General features: G+C 38.3%; 2 protein-coding genes and 1 pseudogene across 3 annotated transcripts in view; all 3 read left to right on the forward strand.

The window, feature by feature from the left end:
- The window catches only part of MBTPS2 (membrane bound transcription factor peptidase, site 2), a 52,223-nt gene that overhangs the window by 19,429 nt on the left and 9,400 nt on the right, over positions 1 to 23,394 (forward strand). For both annotated transcript variants that reach the window (XM_065916521.1, XM_065916522.1), the window contains 5 exons: positions 8,526 to 8,644; positions 9,558 to 9,738; positions 17,729 to 17,823; positions 18,182 to 18,377; positions 23,164 to 23,239. In XM_065916521.1, coding sequence (XP_065772593.1) covers positions 8,526 to 8,644; positions 9,558 to 9,738; positions 17,729 to 17,823; positions 18,182 to 18,377; positions 23,164 to 23,239 — 667 coding nt within the window. The remainder of the gene's footprint in view (positions 1 to 8,525; positions 8,645 to 9,557; positions 9,739 to 17,728; positions 17,824 to 18,181; positions 18,378 to 23,163; positions 23,240 to 23,394) is intronic.
- Positions 277 to 4,839, forward strand: YY2 (YY2 transcription factor). Its single transcript, XM_065916523.1, has one exon. The coding sequence runs from the start codon at positions 2,764 to 2,766 to the stop codon at positions 3,895 to 3,897; it is 1,134 nt and encodes a 377-aa protein (XP_065772595.1). The 5' UTR covers positions 277 to 2,763; the 3' UTR covers positions 3,898 to 4,839.
- LOC136154196 (6-pyruvoyl tetrahydrobiopterin synthase pseudogene) lies at positions 6,028 to 6,628 on the forward strand (annotated as a pseudogene).

Below are 23,394 nucleotides of genomic sequence, written 5' to 3' on the forward strand. Positions count from 1 at the left end.
GAAAAGAACTATGAAATAGGTAAGAATTGATGTAATTAGTATAGATAGATAGATACAGTCAGTCAGTCGTGTCCAACTCTTTGCGACCCCATGGACTGTAGCCTGCCAGGCTCCTCTGCCATGGAATTCTCCAGGCAAGAATACTGCATCAGTTCAGTTCAGTCGCTCAGTTGTGTCCAATTCTTTGTGACCCCAAGGACTGCAGCACGCCAGGCTTTCCTGCCCATCACCAACTCCCGGAGCCTGCTTAAACTCATGTCCATCAAGTCAGTGACGCCATCCAACCATCTCATCCTCTGTCGTCCCCTTCTCCTCCTGCCTTCAATCTTTCCCAGTATCAAGGTCTTTTCCAATAAGTCAGTTCTTCGAATGAGGTTGCCAAAGTATTGGAGTTTCAGTTTCAGCATCAGTCCTTCCAGTGAATATTCAGTACTGATTTTCTTTAGGATGAACTGGTTTAATCTCCTTGCAATTCAAGGAGCAAGCATCTTTTTTTTTTTAATTTGTAATTTTTTTTTCCATTTATTTTTATTAGTTGGAGGCTAATTACTTACAATATTAGTAGTACAGCCGCTATGGAGAACAGTGTGGAGATTTCTTAAAAAACTGGAAATAGAACTGCCGTATGACCCAGCAATCCCACTTCTGGGCATACACACCGAGGAAACCAGATCTGAAAGAGACACGTGCACCCCAATGTTCATCGCAGCACTGTTTATAATAGCCAGGACATGGAAGCAACCTAGATGCCCATCAGCAGACGAATGGATAAAGAAGCTGTGGTACATATACACCATGGAATATTACTCAGCCATTAAAAAGAATTCATTTGAATCAGTTCTAATGAGATGGATGAAACTGGAGCCCATTATACAGAGTGAAGTAAGCCAGAAAGATAAAGACCATTACAGTATACTAACACATATATATGGAATTTAGAAAGATGGTAATGATAACCCTATATGCAAACATCTTCTAATTTCATGGCTGCAGTCACCATCTGCAGTGATTTTGGAGCCCAGGAAAATAAAGTCTGTCACTGTTTGAATTGTTTCCCCATCTATTTGCCATGAAGTGATGGAACCAAGGGACTCTCAAGAGTCTTCTCCAACACAACAGTTCAAAAGCATCCATTCTTCCGTGCTCAGCTTTCTTTATGGTCCAACTCTCACATCCATACATGACTACTGGAAAAACCATAGCTTTGACCAGATGGACCATTGTCTGCTAAGAATAGTGCCGTGGGTAGCCATTCCCTTCTCCTGGGGATCTTCCCAACCCAGGGATCAAACCTGGGTCTCTTGCATTGCAGGCAGATTCTTTACCATCTGAGTCACTAGGGAAGCCCCGTAATCAGTATGAAAATACACAAAAAGTGTAATAAATTAGAAAAAAACTTTTAAATTCAAGAGTTCTTGGAAGAACAAAAAAAGATTAAGCAGTGGAGAAAACATTTATAGACAGAATTAGCAGTCAGATTGGGGAATGACAACTGATACAGAGAAATTTTAAACAATTATAAAAGTGTTCTTTGTTCATCTCTGCAAAAATTTTTCACAAACCTGGAAAATTATTTTTTAATAGCCTAAATTAACCCCAGCAGAGATAGAAAAAAAAAATTATAAATAGGATATTTACCACAGAAGAAATTAAGGAAGTTGAAGAATGGTCCTGAAAGTTCAATATGTAGAATTATTTCAAATCTTGAAGAAAAGATTTTTCTTTTTAATTCCAATTTAGCATAAACTTTCCAGGTTACATATAGAAGAAAACCAAGAATTTTTTTAAAGTCAGTGTACTAACACTGCTGTATCCTGTAAAGCACACAGAAAAATTCTATAGACAATTGGAGTATCTAAACAACACAAAGATGGCTTAACATTAGGAAATGTTATATGTGAATGTGGTAAACACTGATTACCCTTAAGGGAAAAATATCACCTTAGGAGATATTGAAATGGGTATTTAATAAAATTCAATATCCATTAATGCTTAAAAAACAAAAATCTTTAGTAACAGTGGCAATAGTTGGATATTTACTAATGGTATAAAACTTAGAAGCATTTCTGTTAAAGCACTGGTCCCTAACCTTTTGGGAACCAGGGACCAGTTTTGTGGAAGACAAAAACCAGGGGTTGAGCGGTGGATATGGTTCAAATGGTAATGCAGGTGATGAACCAGTGCTAGTCTATGGCCCAGCACCTTGTATTAAAGGAAAAGACAGGCATTCCCACTATCACTGATACTGTTAAATGGCCTATAAATGTGGGTCAGTGCAATTAAATTAAAAAAAGCATAAATATTAGAAAAGGATAGGTCTTGTCCTCCTCCCCCCCACCCCCGCCATATTCATACAGGTGGTGGTGGGGTAGAAGGGGAGTGACAATTAAAATCAGTGAAAATGAAACAGAAAAAATTATGCAGAGCCTGGTTGCTATATTCAAAAGAAACACTAGCTTAGCATGCTAAGCAGCGCGGGTGTCGGGGCGGGAGGGATGGCGCATGTGCGAGCGTACAACTGTGGGCACGTACTGGACTGTGAGCACGTACAACTGTGGCGCCTCAGCTTAGACGCGCATGTGCAAGGTGCCCAAAAGCGCATGCGCGCTGCCCACCCAAGAGCACTTGCGCCTCTTCCGCATCGTGCTCCACAACCGCGAACACCTTCGTGCGAAGCTCGCGGTTTTCTCCTTTCGGCTTTTTTTTTCCACGGCTTTTTGGTCACCTATCCGCTGATTAGTAGCCTCTGAAGAGCCCTCAGCCATGGACCGCCACGAGTCATTCTACAACACAGACGACCTGGAGTTGTATCCAGAGGTTGTGGGGCTGCCGCAAGTGCGGGTGGAGCCCGTCACTGAGGAGACGCCCACTGAGGAGACAGCCTCTGTGGCGACCGTGGGAATGGAGCCGACCAAGGAATACGAGGATGTCACCGGCAATTGGTTCCACGGTGGTCACCACTATCCACCTCTGATTGCGCTGCAGCCTCTTTTTACAAGCGGCCCAGCCCAAGAGAACCACAACCAAGAAATAATGGTACAGACGCAGGAGGAGGTGGTGCCCAGCTGCGAGCCCGAAAGCCTTCAGGCCAACGACCAGGTTTTCATCCCAGGCCTCGACGTCGACTTCTTCCAGCAGACCTTGGCTTCTCTGTCAGGCTCCACATCTTCCTCAGCCAGCAACGGCACCCAGAAGCCCAGCGGCCATGACAAGAAACCCGACGGTAAGAACGGTTACCCGGGCGGTGAGGCGATGGCGGGAAGCAGCTCTGAGGCAGACCAAAAGAAGTGGGCGCAGAAGCAGGTGCAGATCCAAACCCTAGAGGGTCAGTTCTCTGTCACCATGTGGTCCGCAGCCAATAAGAAAGACCCTGAGACTGGACAGACTGAGAACTCAGTTCCTGATTATTCAGAGTACTTGACGGGTAAGAAGCTGCCCCCTGGGGGAATTCCTGGCATTGATCTCTCAGATCCCAAACAACTGGCCGAATTTACTAAAATGAGACCTAAAAAACCCAAAGATGATGTGCCGAGAACAGTAGCTTGCCCTAACACAGGCTGCTTGAAGATGTTCAGGGATAACGCTGCTTTGAGAAAACATATGCACACCCATGGCCCCAGAGTTCACGTCTGTGCGGAATGTGGCAGAGCTTTTGTTGAGGGCTCAAAATTGAAGCGCCACCAACTGGTGCATACCGGAGAGAAGCCGTTTCAGTGCACCTTTGAAGGCTGCGGAAAACGCTTTTCCCTAGATTTCAACCTGCGCACACACGTGCGAATCCATACCGGAGATAGGCCCTACGTGTGCCCTTTCGATTGTTGTAATAGAAGGTTTGCTCAGTCAACTAACCTGAAATCTCATATCTTAACACATGTTAAGAATAAAAATAGCCAATAAAAAGAAGGGAAGACTCTTCTCAGGCTCAGAAAGCATCTTCCAGTTGTGTAATTGAAAATGAATATGCCTCTCTTTCGTATAAGAAACCTTCTAGAAGAGAATTTTGTAACTGACTCCAGTATATCTTGATTTAGTAAAAAGAAAATTAAAAGGTTTAAAAAAAAAGACCAAAAAAAAGACAAAGAAAAAAAGACAAAAAAAAGTAGTTCTTCGTATAACATTGTTAGTAAATTTTGTCTTGTTCTATAGTTTCATCTTGTTCTCGAATACCATTTGAAAAATACGATTTTGTAATGCTTGTTCATGAATCTCACATCAAAAGACTGTTCTTTAAAAAAAAAAAAAAGACTGTTCTTTATCCACCTCTGATAAAAATGGGACTTTTCACATTCCTTTAAAAATGAAGTTTTGCCTATTGTTTCAATTTTTAAAGTTCTGTATTTTCTAAATGTTCATGTTTATACTTTTAAGAATATGTTTAGTAGTTCTAAAAAAAAGAATATGCTTAGTAGTTCTGTGTATGGTTTTTCTGAAAGTAGATAACTTTGCTTGCAGGTTTTCTTTAAAGAGTGAACAGTTACATGTATATATAACGTTTTACTGTTTAAAAAAACTTATATAGGTTTTATTTGCTGTCTTAATTTTGGTTGTATTCTTTGACGTTAATACATTTTACATAACTGTTTTAACTGCGTTGAATTAGTAGTTTTGAATAGTAGATAAGTTGTAGTAGTCGATTTAAACCTGTTTTAGTCTTTTTGCTTCTCCCCCAACCCCAAATGCTGCCAGGTGCTGTTGTTTAGTCCTTTCTTTGCCTGTTCACTTAGGGAGTGGTGCTCAGCTGTGGAATATATTGTGTATGTATTGACTTTTAACATTTGGTACGTAAATCCTTTATAATAGACAAAGCAAAAAATAAAACACCTGTTCTAAAGAAAAAAACTTGTCTTTATAAATATTGTAGCTAGAAAATAGAGAAAATGGGGAAGGTGGTAGTGGCATCTGGTGGGTGGGTAGAGGCCAAGGTTGCTGCTAAACATTTTACAATGCACAGGTCATTCCCCACAACAGAGAATTATCTGGCCCAAAGTGCCAGTAGTGCCACTGTTGAGAAACCTTGCTCCAGAGAAAGTAAAAGCGGTAACAAAAATTCATTTGGTGCACTGAAAAGCAAATCATTAATGAACAAGAGGTTGTTTAAATAAAGGAAATAAAGGTACCCACATTGCAACTTAGCCATCACTGGCCAGTCTGAAATCTAGCAGGGTGGTCTGGTACCAGCTGCATCCCTGATAAGAGATAGGAGGCTCCCCAGAGGGTCAAAGAATCAGTGCCCCTCTGAGTGTTGTTTGGATGAGAAGAGCCAGGGTTGTATGGTGGGGTCATCCTGATAAAGAAGAGGTAGGGTACAACATTTAGGCAGTTCTGTTGGACTGTACCATTGTGAGTAGTTGAGGAGAAAGCTGAATATAGCACATGGTAGTGGTAGCCAATCTAATCAGTGGGGATGGATTTTGTGAAATTGTTGTGGGACTAGTAACAGGGTGTGGGGTGGTGGGAGGGGTGGAATAGCTGTTATTCCTAAATTAGTTTCACTAGAGTAAATTCCAGTGGGTCAAAGAATCAGAGGGTTTTTTTTTTTTTTTTTGGTCTTAATTTTGTTTTTTAAATGATGCTATGAAAGCAATACAAGAGAACACAGATCTTCTACAATCTTGAACTGGGAAAAATTGAATACAAAGGAGCCATTTGACCACACCAAAATTTAAAATATATGCATAAGCAAAACTATATAGCCAAACAAACTGGAGGAAATGATCAAAATACCTCATATAGAAGACCAAATTCCTCAATGTATGTATTACAAATAATAATACATATAAATTAGTTTTTAAAAAATTCAAAAAATGCAAACTGACAATGGATAAAAGTAAGCAATTCTCAGACAAAAATATAACCATTTAATAACCATGAAAAATGTACAAACTCATTCATATTTAAAGAGATAGAAATCAAGACAAAGATTTTACTTTTCACCCGGCAGATGGCAGTCTAAAATTATGATAGCGCCCAGGCTGGCGACAGGCGGAAGAGTGAGAACGCCGGCCGGGGCCGTCGGCTTGTAGAGCCATGAACCGGGCAGGGGCGGGCGCTCGCCAGCGGGCACGAGTGTCCCGCCTCCTCTCCTTCAGCGCGACCCACCGCCTCCGCATCTAATCTCTTAGTAATGAAGAAAACTTGAAATTATTTGGGAAGTGCAACCACCCAAATGGCCATGGGCACAATTATAAAGTTGTGACAGTACATGGAGAGATTGATCCTGTTACAGGAATGGTTATGAATTTTACTGACCTCAAGGAGTATATGGAGGAGGCGATTATGAAGCCCCTTGATCATAAGAATCTGGATCTAGATGTGCCGTATTTTGCAGACATTGTAAGCACAACAGAAAATGTAGCCGTATATATCTGGGAAAACCTCCAGAAATTTCTTCCTGTGGGAGTTCTTTATAAAGTAAAAGTATATGAAACCGACAATAATATTGTAGTTTATAAAGGAGAATAACTCTTAGAGATTAATTTCCATCCATATTTGAAGATCTTTATCCCCTTGAACAATTAAGAAATGATCACCTAACTGTTGTACTTCCACATTGTGTTCTGGAATCATTGTGAGTGAGTCCTGTTCTAGACTCAAATCTAATTTAAAACCAAGTTTGTAATGTATTCTGAGTATCATTTAAAGAGTCATTCATCCCCTGCGCAAGGATGATACGCAAATTCGTGAAGCGTTCCATATTTTTTAAAAATAAATAAATAGTCGTTCGTCTATAGATTAAAATCACTTCAGCAAAAAGTAAAATAAAATAAAATTATGATAGCATCCAGTGTTGTTTAGAGGGTGGGGAAACATGACAATTATAAGAATATAATGCAGACTTGGAGGTTAACTTTAATGCATATATTTTTGACCCAACAATTCCATTTTTGTATAATTGTCCATACCCTCAGAGATGTGATCTTAATCAGATGCATAACATCATGAGCAAAGCTGTTGCAACACTATGAAAAAGTTAAGACAGCCTAAGTGATCATTAGTAGGGAACTTTATTAATAAGTCAATATATTATTTAAAAAATAGATCACTCTGTAGTGGATATAAGGAATAGGTTAGATATGAATGTGCAGATAAGGGAAAAGTCAAAAGTATATAAATGAAAAAGCAAAATACAGTTTCAGATAAATAGCTTGATACCATTGGTGTTTTTAAAAGATCTTTCTGTGTATAAAACAGGATTGTTTACCCAATTATGTCTTGGACTAGAAGAACATCTTACAATGTCATGGTACATGAAATATATATTATTAGCTAGAAATCTGGCTGCTGTAATACCTAAAAATAACAGCGACTTAAACACTCATAAAACATTAGAAATGTAAGTAGGTCAGTGCTGATAATGCTAATTCTATGATCTGGAGGACTGAAGTGCTTTCTGTCTTAGCTTTATGATTTCCAGCGTGCAGCTTCTATGTCGTAGACTCAAGTTTAGCTCCATTATAGCTACATTCCAGCCAGTAAGACAGTCCCTGTCACCTCTGCTCACATCCTTTTGCTGAAGTACAGTCATATGGCCACAGTCCCCTTAGATCTGGGCGATGTGTTTTAAGTTACATTTCTATCATTACAGACACTGGTGCTGTCAGCCCCCTAGGGATGTTTGGAATGTGTGGGGTGGGGGACATTGATTCGTTGTCTCGGTGACATATATATGATATATATCCTGTGTTGTAAGGGGCAAGACCTGCACACCTAAGAAACACACTGCCCAGAGAGCTGGTATTTCCTCCACCCTGCCCCATAAGAAAAACTGTACTAGAGAGGAAGGATTTGCATGGGAGGGGCTGTTATCTGGTGGTATGCTAGTGAATGTTTAGCATATAGCCCTGGAGGAAAGGGTGGAGAGCTCTGATAAACCAGCATTTGCTCATGTCTGTGGTATAAATACTCCCACTATGGCCAATTTGAAGGCACCAACTTGAGGTTCCTGGCGGAGGAATTGGTTAAAGAGGCCCAGTCAGCTGTGGCAAGCTGGTAGGAGCAGGCTCCAGCACAACACTCAATTCACCTAACTATCTCTATAGAGATGGAGGAGATAGTTTATAGTCTTGATGTAAGATACATACCCCAGTTCAGCAAGAATCATAACTTTTATTTGATAGCTCTGAAGTTCCTTTCAAAGATCACAAGTATGTTTAAATGAATACATAACATTTTCTGAAAAATAAAGCTATGGTAAGTAGAAGATACTCTATTTACTATATACACATACACACCCCTTTATGTATATAATAAATGTATATATATTGAGAGAGAATGTAGACTCTAATAGTGTTAAATCATATTAGCATGTGGCCTTCCTAGTGTTGTATTAACATAGTCATTTTAGATTTCATTATTTGAAATGAAAGAAGCCTGTAACTTAACATGTCTTCTGTACTAATAAATTGACCTGTCTGCCTCACAGCTTCTTCTGGTGACTTTCCTAATATATCAGAATGCCTAGGTGTGATGAAATGCAACTACCCTGCCCCTGGTTTGAACTTACTCTTTTTGTTCCCTCTTTTCAGGTATCTGGCATAATTTCATCCTTGCACTCCTGGGTATTTTAGCTCTTATTCTCCTTCCTGTAATTCTCTTGCCGTTTTACTACACTGGAGTTGGGGTACTTATCACTGAAGTTGCTGAGGTAAATGATAAGATTGTCTAGGGTATTCCACCAGATTTTGTGAAGTAGCATTTTATTTCAGGGGTTTTATTCAAATTCCTCTCATGTACAGAATGTTTAGTTTTTCCTAACGAAATTACTGTAATCCTTTCAAATGGAAGAAATAGTTTTGTGAAACACACTGGCTCTTTTAAAATACTGAAAATTGTTTCTGTTCTGAGTTACAAGGATGATATCAAGATTTTCTACCTGTAATTTGTTGATAAAATGCATCATTTACCTTTACTGTTTGTTTTATAATTGTGCTCTTGAGTCAAGTGTCTTTACTCCCAAGAAGTAAGAAAGATGAAACCTAAGCTAGCCAGCCAGGACATTTCATGGGAGTTTTAAGTTATTAATGTCTTCAACTCTGTCTTTCACTCCCTTAGACTACTGTGATGGTATCAAGTCTTCTCTTCACATTGTGGGAAGAGAAAAATTACCTTTGTGAGCAACTGACTCACATCCTGATATACTCACTGTGCTGACAATACTGTCTGCATATTTGAGACTGTGTTTAGATAAGGACTTGTCTTGTCATTTTCTCCCTTGGTGATATAGGAAAATGAAGGCATTCTGGTAACCACTTTCACAAAAAATTTTAATTAGCAGCTTGGGAAAAACTGTCATTTTAATCTTTAATCTTAACTGTTGGTGAGTGAGGTTTGTTTGTTTTTTCAGTTGCAAAAAATTCAAAATCTTAGTGAAATATGAAAAGTATAATTGTTGGGTTTTATTTTGTTATTTTTCTAGGACTATACATAATGAACTCAAAGCTGGATTATTTTTGCATTATTCGAAACTTTCTGCTTAATTCAGTGTCTTTATTATTTGCTCAGATTAATCATAGCTTGTCTTCACACATTTTCTGATTTGGTTCTGCCCTCTTACCAAGGACTCACCTGCAATTGGACCCAGAGGCCTTTTTGTGGGAGACCTTGTCACCCATCTACAGGATTGTCCTGTTACCAATGTACAAGACTGGAATGAGTGTCTGGATACCATCACCTATGAGCCCCAAATTGGTTACTGTATAAGTGCATCAACTTTGCAGCAGTTAAGCTTCCCAGTTAGAGGTATGTATATTTTCTCAGTATGATATAATTCAGGACTATAAGCAGCAGTCCTTGCCATTCGTTAATTCTTATATCATGTATATAGATTTATTTTGTTCTAACTTCCTTAAAACAAATCAGTAAAGTAGTAGGCCTAAATGAGTAAACATCCTTCTTGGTAATTTAGATAATAATATGTATATTTTGTCTATTATATTTTGTTGTTGAACTTCTATCGAATTTCATCTTTGATTTTCAGGACTCTAGGATCTAATTCTTTCAGCATTTAGGTAACACTTGTGTTTAGTCAGCATTCAAGCTCAAACATAACCAATTAACTGAATTCCAGTAATTAAATACCCTTATGCTATGTGGATTGTGGCATGTCCAAAGCTATTTGGGATAGGGTTTTTTCGTGTGGCAGGTGTCCAGAGAAAATCATCTTGATGTCCAAAAATACTTCCTGAAGTCAGACCTGTTGTTCTGTGTAGTAGGCAACAGGGTGAAGCAAGTTTACTTTCAGAAGCTGCCAACTGTATTTTTAGCTCATCCATCTCTGGAAAATCAGTCTCCCAACTCTTAATACAAAACCCTGGGGATTCAAACTATTGAAAGTGTTGGGAAGTGCAAATTATACTCACAGACTACATTTTTAAATCAAGAAATGCCTGGGTAGTTTTACACATCTACTGGGGTTAAGAAATATGATTAATTATTAAAAATAATTTTATTAAAGTACCATGTGCAAAGTGGCAAAGTAACAAGAACTGGTTTCAATTTTTTTTATATGTAATCTTCCAAGTATAACCTGTTATTTAAGATTAGTTTTTATTTGTTTGGTGCACTGGGTCTTAGTTGTGGCACACAGTATCTTTAGTTGCTGCGTGTGCAAACTCAGTTGCAGCATGTGGGGTCTAGTTTCCCCACCAGAGGTTGAATTCAGGACCCCTTCATTGGGAGCTTGAAGTCTTAGCCACTGAAACACCAAAGAAGTCCCTCTAACCCATTTTTAAGAGCTTTTTTTTATTGCAAAAGCTTTTCACAAATAAATAAATGTCAAGAAAGTAGTATAAGGAATTCCCTGGAGGTCCAGTGGTTAGGGCCCCATGCTTTCACTGCCGAGGATATGGATTCAATCCCTGTTGGGGAAACTAAGATCCTGCATGTCATGCAGTGTGGCCAAAAAGAAAGAGGCAGAGTAATATAAATGAAACTTCATGCATCCTTCTCCCAACTTCAGCAATTATCAACACTTTGCCAATTTTTTCATCCACCCTGTCCACCTTTAAAGGAAATATTTGAAAGCACATTCCAGGTATCCTGTGATTTCATTCATAAACCTCAGCATATCTTTAATAGATGATGACGTTTTAGACATGACCACAGTACTATTATCACACCTAACAAAATTAACAGTAATTCCTAATATCTAATTGGTATTCACTCTTCCCTGTTTTTTTTTTCTTTTTCACAAGTTGGTTTCAGTTGGATGGTATGTCTTTTAGGTTGTAACAGTTCCCTCTTACACTTTTTTAAAAATATCATTTGTTAAAGAAACTGAGTCATTTGTTTTGTCAGATTTATCATTAACATGTTCAAGTATCCCCCACATTTCCTATAGGTGGTAGTTAGGTCTAGAGACTTGATTAGATTCAGTGTCCATTTTTGACAAAGGCAAAAATACCTAGGTAGCACTCAGTACTTCAAATTGCATCTCATGTTTTTCCATGTATTGCATCTTTTCAAATGGGTATGTAATCCACAATATCTTCTTCTGTAAGAGAAGAATCCATTATTTCATACTTAAGTCCTTTATCGTTTTCCTGAAGTTGGTCTAAATTTGGTATAACTAGAATTGAACTACCAAAGCCAAAATGACATTGTTATCAAATAAAATTTCTCTCCAATAGAATCATTTTATTTAGGATATCTGTGTTTCAATGTTTATAGTTAGTCTTTTTCCTGGCAGACAGTTGGAAGTGAAATTTTTCTTGAAATACTCCAGAATTCTTTCCTTATTAACTTTTTGAATATTTCACTATTATGGATCCTATGCTACATTTTGGAGGTATTTACTTGAAAACCCAAAGCAGGTATTACTCTTACCACACTCCCACACTAATAAAAAAAAATCAATCCAAAAATAATAATATATTTCATCTCCTTAGAAGTGACTGTATTAGGATACTTGTTGATTTTATATTGTGACTGTAGCTGATAAACCTGTACCTTCATTTAATCATTTTTTAATGGAGTGCCTATACTTAGCCAGATTGTAGAAATCTTAATGACTGTAAATATAACTTATAATATGCTAGATTAATTTAAGTGACAGGCTTGACCACTGGAGCTATGGACATTTAAGAAAGCTACAGATTGATATTGTTTTACATGTATCTAAGTACATTTGTTACCGTACATTATAAGTGAGAGCATAGATATAGCCATATATGGTAATGTAACGTAACCTATAATCCAAAAGTAATTGATACTCAATTTAGAATAAAATTAAGTATGCACAATTAAAATTTTAAGAATTTATACCATTTCAAAACAGTAAAGCCACTTTGAAAAGATCTGACCCTGAAAGGGCCCATAAGCTGTCCCAGCCAACCATTTCTGGTCTTATTTCATACCCTGACTTTCATAGGTGTATTATTAGATTTTTAAAGCTATTCCCTAAGATATTAAGCATAATAAATGTTCTCCTTTAAATGTTAACAGGTTGATTTCTGGCAAATTTTTAAAGATGTGGTTAATCTACATGAAATGACCATTCATTTTATGAAATTATTGGGACCTTCTGTTTTTCTTCTGTCGATGCTTTCCTTTTTTATTTTTAAACATTAGCCTGCTAACCTAGGAGCGGCATCAACAGGACCAAGGCTGTTTTTTTTTTCACCTCTGCCCTTGGTGCATGGAGTAAGCCTAATGAGCTTGTCCCATACACTCCTTGGGGATTAAATAGCCTTTCCAGGAAGCCCCAGAAAGGACACTGGGTGAGGGCTTGGAGACCTTTGTACCTCGAATACATCTCTTGTTTCATTCTGAGTCAGAACAGAACAAATTTTTCCCCTATTCATATTCAGACCTTTGCTTAATTTAGGATTGCTGTGTATCCATATGCCATTAGTTCCATTTAGTTACAGACAAGAACTAGTTTGGTTCTTCTGGGGGACATATTTTTGGTCTCACTGCATGGCATGTTAGTTCCCCAAGCAGGAATTGTACCTGCACCCTCTGCAGAGGGTCTTAACTCTGCACAGAGTCTTAACCACTAGACCACCAGGGAAGTCCCTTTGAACTATGTTGTAACAAGTAGCTTGCATTCTCTTTCTTTAGTTTGAGGGGGCACTGTTTATATATGCCTAAAGCTAAGTTCCTTTTTTTTTTTTTTTTGTAAGTGTTGTCTTGAGTAAGAAAGGCTACTAAGTCCAGCATTTGAGCTGCATTTTTAAAAAGCATGAGATTGAATACTAAAGGCAACTACTACCTAAAATTAATCTATGAGCCCAGACTCCTGCAGCCCCTTTGAATAACCTATATTCCTGTTCAGAGGAGGTGAGGGTATATACCTGTAACTGCCTGGCAAAAGGAGTGTTGTCCTGTCTTATGCATCTTTAACTGAAGTGAGAAAAGACCATTCCTGAACTGGTTTAAGATGATGTAAGGAAAACTCTGGAAATCTTTTCCATACAGTTTGAGTACTTAGATTGATATTTTTATGCCCAAATCTCTCATGTTCAGAGAAAAAGTGTATGTTCTCCCATTGTGAGTATAAAGGTAGGGTCAAGGTTTCTTTGCTCTTATCCATTGAAAAGAGAGAGAGTGTGTGTGTGTGTTTATAACTTTTTAAACTGTTTTTTACTAGGTGGTGCTGGTATAAATTCTACTATAAAACTAAGAATAAATAGGTTTGCCTGCCTATATTGGAACTCTAGTTACAGTTAAATATTTATTAAACTAGGGTAAGAAAATTGTTCAGTTCATTTTAGTGATGTAGAAAGTAGTGAAGACTGTGGACTATAAACTGGAAAAGTTTCTTCCTTCCAACCTTATTCTAAAATAACCTCTGGTTTAGACCATCCTTTGATGACTAGACTATATCTACAAGTATCTTAGGGTACATTCAAAACATACAGGTTCTCCCTGTAGTGGAATTATGAAACTAATCTGGTCTTAATTTTCCTAGTTGTTTCCCCATCTGGGGAGATTTAAAGGACAATTCTAATCTCCTAGAGTTAAATTGAAGCCAAGAAAACTTCTGGGACTTCCCATTGCATTCTTTTTTTTTTTTTTTTTTTTTTTGGCTCCACGGCTTATGGAATCTTAGTTTCCCAATCAGGGATTGAACCTGAGCCGCCTGCAATGGAAGCATGGAATCTTAACCACTGGACCACCAAGGAAGTCCCCCCAGTGCAGTCTTGAATGTGCCTTCCAATGTAAAATTGGATCAGTCTCTCATGTTGATGTGTGTGTCCATACTCAGTGGTGTCTGACTCTTTGTGACCCCATGGAGTATAACCTGCCAAGCTCTTCTGTCCATGCGAGTTCCCTGACAAGAATACTGGAATGGGTTGCCATTTTCTTCTCCAGGGGATCTTCCCAGCCCAGGGATCGAACCCATGTCTCCTGCTTAGCAAGCAGATTCTTTACCACTAAGCCATCTGGGAAGCCCCTCATGTTGATAGCAGTATAGCAATGTGAAAATTACCTTTGGCATCCCTGTCTTATAGGTTAAGAATTGAATCACAGAAATGAAGTGACTTGTCCTTTAATGTGACCCAGTAGAAAAGATTGTAAAATAAAGTATATTTTTAAATATATATATTTTTTAAATTGATAAACAGAAATGTCACAGTTTACTTCTCACGTGACAACAAAATATTAAACTCTTTAAATGGAAAATTCCATATGTCAGGAGGTACTTCATCTTGTCAGGGCAGCCACAGCCATTGAGTTCTGTTTTGATTGGATTAATCACTATAAGAAGAAGCCATAACCCAGAGGTCACATATTAGTGATACCATAGAGGCCAAATCCAGCCTTGGTAAATGTGTATGATTTGACTTCCCTGGCAGCCCAGTGGTTAAGACTCCACACTACCACTGCAGGGGGCATGGGTTCAATCCCTGGTCAGGGAACTAAGACCCCACATGTCTTGAATCCCAGCCAAAAAAGAAAAAAATTTCCCACGAGAGTTGAAACTTTGTCCATACTACCACTGCAGGGGGCATGGGTTCAAATCTCTGGTCAGGGAACTAAGACCCCACATGCCTTGAATCCCAGCCAAAAGAGAAAAAAACTTCCCACGAGAGTTGAAACTTTGTCCATACTACCACTGCAGGGGGCATGGGTTCAATCCCTGGTCAGGGAACTAAGACCCCACATGCCTTGAATCCCAGTCAAAAAAAGAAAAAAATTTCCCATGAGAGTCAAGACTTGAAATAAAATGGATCTCTCTTGAAATAAAATGGATCATCTCTTGACCCTCAGTCCCAAGTCAAGTGGCCTGGCTGCTTACCCTACTTAGAACAAGGTATGTGTTCTCTAATTCATCACAGTCCCCACCATTTCCAATTTTTTCCGTATACTATCCACTTCATATATTTGATACTTGCTTGGCCCCTTTAAGCTTTTTATTAGACATGCCGTATCAACAGTGATATCAATTGACTTTCAGTTCTCTATTGCTTACACTCCTCCATGAAAAGCTAAGTATCAAGCATCAGAGGTAAATTTTTAAAAATCATTACTGATATATAAAGACAAGTAGCATAGAACATCATCTATGTATTCAATGCATGTTGAGCTATCCACCTTACATAAAATGCTGAGAAACCTTTCCTTCGTAGACCTTACAGTCTAATCAAAGAAATAGACCATGTCCACATTACAGTACAAGGTTAAATATAAGGAATGATGAGAGATATTGGGAGTTGTGAGAGTTGATGGTAGTTGGTCTTGACTGAAAAGATGAGGACAGTTTTCATAGCAGCAACTCTTAGCAGTAGCAGCACTGTTGCTGGTCCTCAGCAGTGAGTTTAATTTCAAGAGACTGTTGTAAATCAATCTTGGCACCACAGATCAGGGAACTGCTAATGGTTTGGTTCAGCACGAGAAGAGTATGAGATAAGGTGATTTAAAAAAAGTAGAAATCTTTGTTTTAGGCTATGAAGTTTAGACTTTATTTGGAAGCAATGCAGGGTCTTTGAAAATTTAAATTATTAAATAGAAGAGCTACATTCTCAGAGTTTTACATTGGAAAGTTAATCTGAAGCATTCGGTGTCTAGGACAAGTTTACATATGAAGTAGGTGGTAAAATAGATGCATTAAGATTCTCTTCAAATGGGTCAAGTGAGAAAGAATTGAAGTCGACCCTTTAGTGGGAATAGATAAAGAGAAAAATAATGAGGTAAATATTGGTATGACTTGGCAACTGATTAGAGAGCATACTGAGGTCTTTTGCCTGGATTGATTTCTTTTTTTAATTCTAAACACCTTTTTACCTTAGAGTTTACCATTAGGGCTGATGAGTGATTATAGGCACGAGTTTGTGCCATTAGATGCTCATAGTTTGCTTTCATATTTTAAATATTACTCATCACCCAGAATTTAAATACCCATTCAGTTATGGTAAGAAAACAAAGCAAAACCACCCGTAGAGCCAGCCATTGCAGAGGAGGAATTGGTGCATCTGTTAGTTTACTTCACCTGTGTTTTGCTCTTCGTGTTGGCAACAATTTGTGTTTAAGGAGATCCAATCTAATCGAATAATCTAGAAAAGAAAGATTTAAAAACAAAAAATCTTTGCCTGAAATAAGAATCCTTGTAAAGTCAGATTGCATATCAACAACCATTTTCATGCTAGTACTCCTAAAGACACTCTTGTTAATAGGAAAGCTTTTTGTAGTACTGGAAATCAGGGATAACATTACTCTCTTTCTTCAGCATATCTGAGTATGATCTTGTATATAAAATTCTAAATTTAATTGGTCCTCATGGTTGTTTAGTTGCTATGTCATGTCTGACTCTTTGTGACCCCATGGACTGTAGGACACCAGGCTCCTCTGTCCAGGGGATTCTCTAGGCAAGAATACTGAAGTGGGTTGCCATTTTCTTCTCCAGGGGATCATCCCCACCCAGGGATCGAACCCATGTCTCCTGCATTGCAGGCAGATTCTTTACCACTGAGCCACCTGGGGAGCCCTTAATTGGTCCTTGCCACACATCAGTTTTGCTCTGTAAGTTTGATGTGCTGAATGCAGGAAACCTTCCAAAATAAATGGATAGGAAAAAAATTCTGTCACAGCTGTATGAGTGATTTAACTTCTTTATTCTCCCCTAGATACAGTGAAGCAGTCTACCAAAGAACTTGAAAAAATAAATGATTAATGAGAATAGTTGCCCTTTTTCCATTGCCTTCCAAGAATAACTGGGTTACTGGTATGCACGCAAATATGTGCACATCTGTGTGGTCAAATTGGACTGCCCTGGTTCTGTGGGGAAAACCTGAAGATAAGCCTGGAGGTGAAATAGATATTTGATATAATAGAGATGTCCTTCAGGATGAGAGTCCCTTAGGCATCCTCTCGCTCACTCTGCTAACACCACAGTGCAGGAGTTCCGTAGTGATACTGGACCCACAGCATTAAGTCATCTAAAAGTAGCTCATTAAGTATTTGTGCTTGACCAGCTGGAGTTACTGAAAAACCTACTGAGACCCTGAAACTCCAGCTTCAGGAGTAGGTAAGTTTATGAGAAGACAACTAACCTATGGTCATTGTTGCTTCTTCATTAAAATTGGATGTATCTCTTTTTGTAATGTAAAATCAAACTCTGCAGCAAGTAGCCAACAATCTGAACTGTCAGTTATACAGTTGTTTCTGAGTTCATATGCATTTTGCTTAATTCTTTTTGTCTTGAAAGCAAAATTCTTATTACAAATGTACTTCTGTGCATTGTGTACTTCTTTTAATAACAGATTTTAATAAACCATTTCTCTTTAAGCATACAAACGGCTAGACGGTTCGACTGAATGCTGCAACAATCACAGCCTTACAGATGTTTGCTTTTCCTATAGAAATAATTTTAATAAGCGTTTGGTAAGTTGTCCCTGAACCAGTCTTGATTGCCTGATATAATTATATAATCATGTAGAACTAAAATACAATCCTTGAAAGCATTGCCCTTTTGGTTTATACCATTTTATTAAGATCTCTATATTTCACATGTCATATTTCATCTGAGAATCTTTAAAATGTTTATAATAATAATATCTTGTTTGACCAGAGTAGAATAATTGAATCTAATTTATAGTAGAGATACATGAATGGCATTTCCTTTATTGAACTTCATTCCTAATATGTTTGGTGACATGAAAGATATTGAAAGAATTTAACTTGGTGTTTTGCTTGTTAATGAATCATTTTTAGTATTGACTAATTGATGTTCTGTCCCTAGCATACATGTCTACCTGCCCGGAAAGCAGTTGAAGCCACCCAAGTTTGTAGAACCAATAAAGACTGTAAAAAAAGCTCAAGTTCAAGTTTCTGTATAATACCTTCTTTGGAAACTCATACGCGCTTAATAAAAGTGAAACACCCACCTCAAATTGATATGTTATATGTAGGACATCCGCTGCACCTTCACTACACAGGTGAGTTTTATTGTGGTAGACCCTCAGACATCGCTATCATGGCCTATATTCTCACTGGTAGAAACTCAGTACACACCTTGCATTAATTTCGTTTGTTTGATCACTTTTCAAAATCTTGTTAACTTTTTCTTAAGCATTAAATGAAATTTAAGCAGTAGGAAAATAATCTGAATTTATAAAGCAAGATGGAGCTAAACCCCATGTCTACTTATGGAGAAAGACATTTCTTCACTACCATTTATGTCCAAGTCATATAGATTAACTCTCAGATATTCTCTAAGCATTTATTAAATTTATTAAATTTCTCCAAGCTCCCAAATCAGTAGCAAAAGTAGCATATGCCAGAGAATGCCAGTAATATAGTGATAATGATGATAAAGTAATTTGTGAATAACGCATGAATTTTATATGAATATAATTTCAGAATCAGACCAGCGTAATTGTTTTAACAGTGGCAACATGATTGGATTAAATATATAGCTTTTCCATATGGCTCAAGATCATACAGAAGAACTATGCCACAAAGATCTTAATGACCCGGATAACCACGATGCTGTGATCACTCATCAAGAGCCAGACATCCTGGAGTGCAAAGACAAGTGGCAGTGATAGAATTCCAGCTGAGCTATTTCAAATCCTAAAGGATGATGCTGTGAAAATGCTGCACTCAATACACCAGCAAGTTTGGAAAACTCAGCAGTGGACACAGGACTGGAAGAGGTCAGTTTTCATTCCAATCCCAAAGAAAGGTAATGCCAAAGGATGTTCAAACTACTGCACATTTGCACTCATCTCACACGCTAGCAAAGTAATGTTCAAAATTCTCCAAGCCAGGCTTCAGCAGTACATGAACCAAGAACTTCCAGATGTTCAAGCTGGATTTAGAAAAGGCAGAGGAACCAGAGACCAAATTGCCAACATCTGTTGGATAATAGAAAAAGCAAGAGAGTTCCAGAAAAACATCTGCTTCATTGACTACGCCAAAGCCTTTGACTGTGTGGATCACAACAAACTGTGGAAAATTCTTCAAGAGATAGTAATACCAGACCACCTGACCTGCCTCCTGAGAAATCTGTATGCAGATCAAGAAGCAACATTTAAAACCAGGCATGGAAAAACAGACTGGTTCCAAATTGGGAAAGGAGTATGTCAAAGCTGTATATTGTCATCTTGCTTGTTTAACTTCTATGCAGAGTACATCATGCAAAATGCTGGGCTGGATGAAGCACAAGCTGGAATCAAGATTGCAGGGAGAAATATCAATAACCTCAGATATGCAGATGACACCACCCTTATAGCAGAAAGGGAAGAGGAACTGAAGAGCCTCTTGATGAAAGTGAAAGAGGAGAGTGAAATAGCTGGCTTAAAATGCAACATTCCAGAAATGAAGATCATGGCATTCTGTCCCATCACTTTATGGCAAATAGAAGGGGAAACAATGGAAACAGTGACAGACTATTTTGGGGGGCTCCAAAAATCACTGCAAATAGTGACTGCAGCCATGAAATTAAAAGACGCTTGCTCCTTGGAAGAAAAGGATGACCAGCCTAGATAGCATAGCAGAGACATCACTTTGCCAACAAAGATCCATATAGTCAAGGCTATGGTTTTTCCAGTAGTGATGTATGCATGTGAGACTTGGACTATAAAGAAAGCTGAGTGTCAAAGAATTGATGCTTTTGAACTGTGGTGTTGGAGAAGACTCTTGAGAGTCCCTTGGACTGCAAGTGTGGAATACCAGTTGAACTATTTCAAATCCTGAAAGATGATGCTATGAAAGTGCTGCACTCAATATGCCAGCAAGTTTGGAAAACTCAGTAGTGGCCACAGGACTGGAAAAGCCCAGTTTTCATTCCAATCCCAAAGAAAGGCAATGCCAAAGAATGCTCAAACTACCGTACAATTGTACTCACCTCACACGCTAGTAAAGTAATGCTCAAAATTCTCCACGCCAGGCTTCAGCAATGTGTGAACTGTGAACTTCCAAATGTTCACGCTGGATTTAGAAAAGGCAGAGGAACCAGAGATCAAATTGCCAACATCCGATGGATCATCGAAAAGGCAAGAGAGTTCCAGAAAGACATCTATTTCTGCTTTATTGACTATGCCAAAGCCTTCAACTGTGTGGATCACAATAAACTATGGAAAATTCTGAAAGAGACGGGAATACCAGATCACCTGACCTGCCTCTTGAGAAACCTGTATGCAGGTTAGGAAGCAACAGTTAGAACTGGACATGGAACAACAGACTGGTTCCAAATTGGGAAAGGAGTATGTCAAGGCTGTATATTGTCACCCTGCTTATTTAACTTATATGCAGAGTACATCATGAGAAACGCTGGGCTGGAGGAAGCACAAGCTGGAATCAAGATTGCCGGGAGAAATATCAATAACCTCTAACCTCAGATGTGCATATGACACCACCCTTATGGCAGAAAGTGAAGAGGAACTAAAGAGCCTCTTGATGAAAGTGAAAGAGGAGAGTGAACAAGTTGGCTTAAAGCTCAACATTCAGAAAATTAAGATCATGGCATCTGGTCCCATCACTTCATGGCAAATAGATGGGGAAACAGTGGAAACAGTGGCTGACTTTATTTTTCTGGGCTCCAGAATCACTGCAGATGGTGATTGCAGCCATAAAATTAAAAGATGCTTACTCCTTGGAAGGAAAGTTATGACCAACCTAGACAGCATATTAAAAAACAGAGACATTACTTTGCCAAAAAAGGTCCTCTAGTCAAGGCTATGGTTTTTCCAGTGGTCATGTATGGATGTGAGGGTTGGACTATAAAGAAAGCTGAGTGCAGAAGAATTGATGCTTTTGAACTGTGGTGTTGGAGAAGACTCTTGAGAGTCCCTTGGACTGCAAGGAGATCCAACCTGTCCATCCTAAAGATCTGTCCTAGATGTTCATTGGAAGGACTGATGTTGAAGTTGAAACTCCACTCCTTTGGCCACCTGATGCAAAGAGCTGACTCATTTGAAAAGACCCTGATGCTGGGAAAGATTCAGGGCAGGAGGAGAAGGGGAGGACAGAGCATGAGATGGTTGGATGACATCATCGACTTGATGGACTTGGATTTGTGTAGACTCCGGGAATTGGTGATGGACAGGGAGGCCTGACGTGCTGTGGTTCATGGGGTCGCAAAGAGTCGTTCAAGACTGAGTGATGAACTGAACTGAACTGGACTGCAAGGAGATCCAACCAGTCCATCCTAAGGGAAATCAGTCCAGAATCTTCATTGGAAGGACTCATGCTGAAGCTAAAGCTCCAATACTATGGCCACCTGATGCAAAGAACTGACTCATTGGAAAAGACCCTGGTGCTGGGAAAGATTCAGGGCAGGAGGAGAAGGAGACGACAGAGGATGAAATGGTTGGATGGCATCACTGACTTGATGGACATGAGTTTGAGCACGCTCTGGGAGTTGGTGATGGACAGGGAAGCCTGGCGTGCTGCAGTCCATGGGGTCGCAAATAGTCAGACACGACTGAGCAACTGAAATGAACAAGATTATACAGTCTAACTTATTTTGTTGTATAAGATTTTTATATGTTACCTTTTTAATAACTTTTACTGAAATATAATTCACATATCATATAATTTACCCTTTTAAAGTATACAATTCAGTAGTTTTTAATATATTCAGAGTTGTAGAACCATCAGCACAATCTAGTTCCAGTATTCTTTCATCACTCCAAAAAAAGCCTATACCGTTTAGGAACCTATTCTACTTCTCAACACCCACCCATCCCATCCCTTGGCAACCACTTAATCTACTTCTGTTTCTGTAAATTTGCTTGTTTCCACACATTTCCTATAAATAGAATATTTTGTGATTGGCTTCTTCCACTTAGCATAATGTTTTCAAGGTTCACCCATGTTGTAGTTTGTGTTGGTGCATCATTCCTTTTTTATGGTGAAGTAATATTCCATTGTATGGATATATTACTTTTTCTGTATTTATTCATCAATTGATGGACATGTGGGTTTTATGTTACTCTTTAAAAGGCTCTCTCATTGCTCTGTAGTCATATCTTAAGATACAACTCGGGTCATGCTTCTCATTTATTGTTTTGACACTAGGTGTCTCTGGAGTACAGATATTATATACATCCTCAACAAATGTAGAAATAACCCTCTTCAAGGTAATTTTCAGAAATGTGTGCTATGAGTTCTATTTAATTATAACAGTTTTTAAGTGTTTTAAGAAAAACAGAATAATGGAATCCACAAAGTGAAGGAAATCGTAAAAATCCCCTAGTATTAATCCTTTTTTTAGCAATGAAGAAAACACTGAGACCAAAAAAGATTAAGTCACATAATAGTTGGAGTGAACATGATTTTAAGGTTATACCTCTTTGAAAAGATAAGAACTGTTTTGATATAAATTCTAGTGTAAAGTCATTCTCTGTATTTGGTAGTCATAGTTGGTATATAATCAGTTTTTATTTTAGTCTCACCTCACAATATAAATGTACATTGAGACATGAATTTCTGTATCCCACTCTTTTTTTTTTTTTTACTATAATAGACTTTTTTTTTAATTTTATTTTATTAGTTGGAGGCTAATTACTTCACAACATTTCAGTGGGTTTTGTCATACATTGACATGAATCAGCCATAGAGTTACACGTATTCCCCATCCCGATGGGGAATGTTTGGGTAGGGCTATCTCAGATCAGTTTAATAGGCTAATCCAGTCTTGATCCACATAGTAAAATTCTTTATTCTGTTGCTTATCTGTATAAATACTATTAATTATTTCTTATTTTTCTTTTTTAGTGAGCATCACCAGTTTTATCCCACGTTTCAAGTTTCTAAGCATAGATCTGCCTGTGGTTGTGGAGACATTTGTCAAGTATCCTTTCTGGTGTGAAAGATATTTTAAAAGTGTGCTACTTGGAACTTGATGAGTTTTACCTTGACTAGAGAGCTTGAACAGACCTTACAAGTATCACTCTACTGCTAATACAAAAAAAAATGGACTTTAATGTTGAGAAAGATCAGATTGTA

This window comes from Muntiacus reevesi, chromosome X (assembly GCF_963930625.1).
Source record: "Muntiacus reevesi chromosome X, mMunRee1.1, whole genome shotgun sequence".
NCBI classification, from domain to species: Eukaryota; Metazoa; Chordata; class Mammalia; order Artiodactyla; family Cervidae; genus Muntiacus; species Muntiacus reevesi.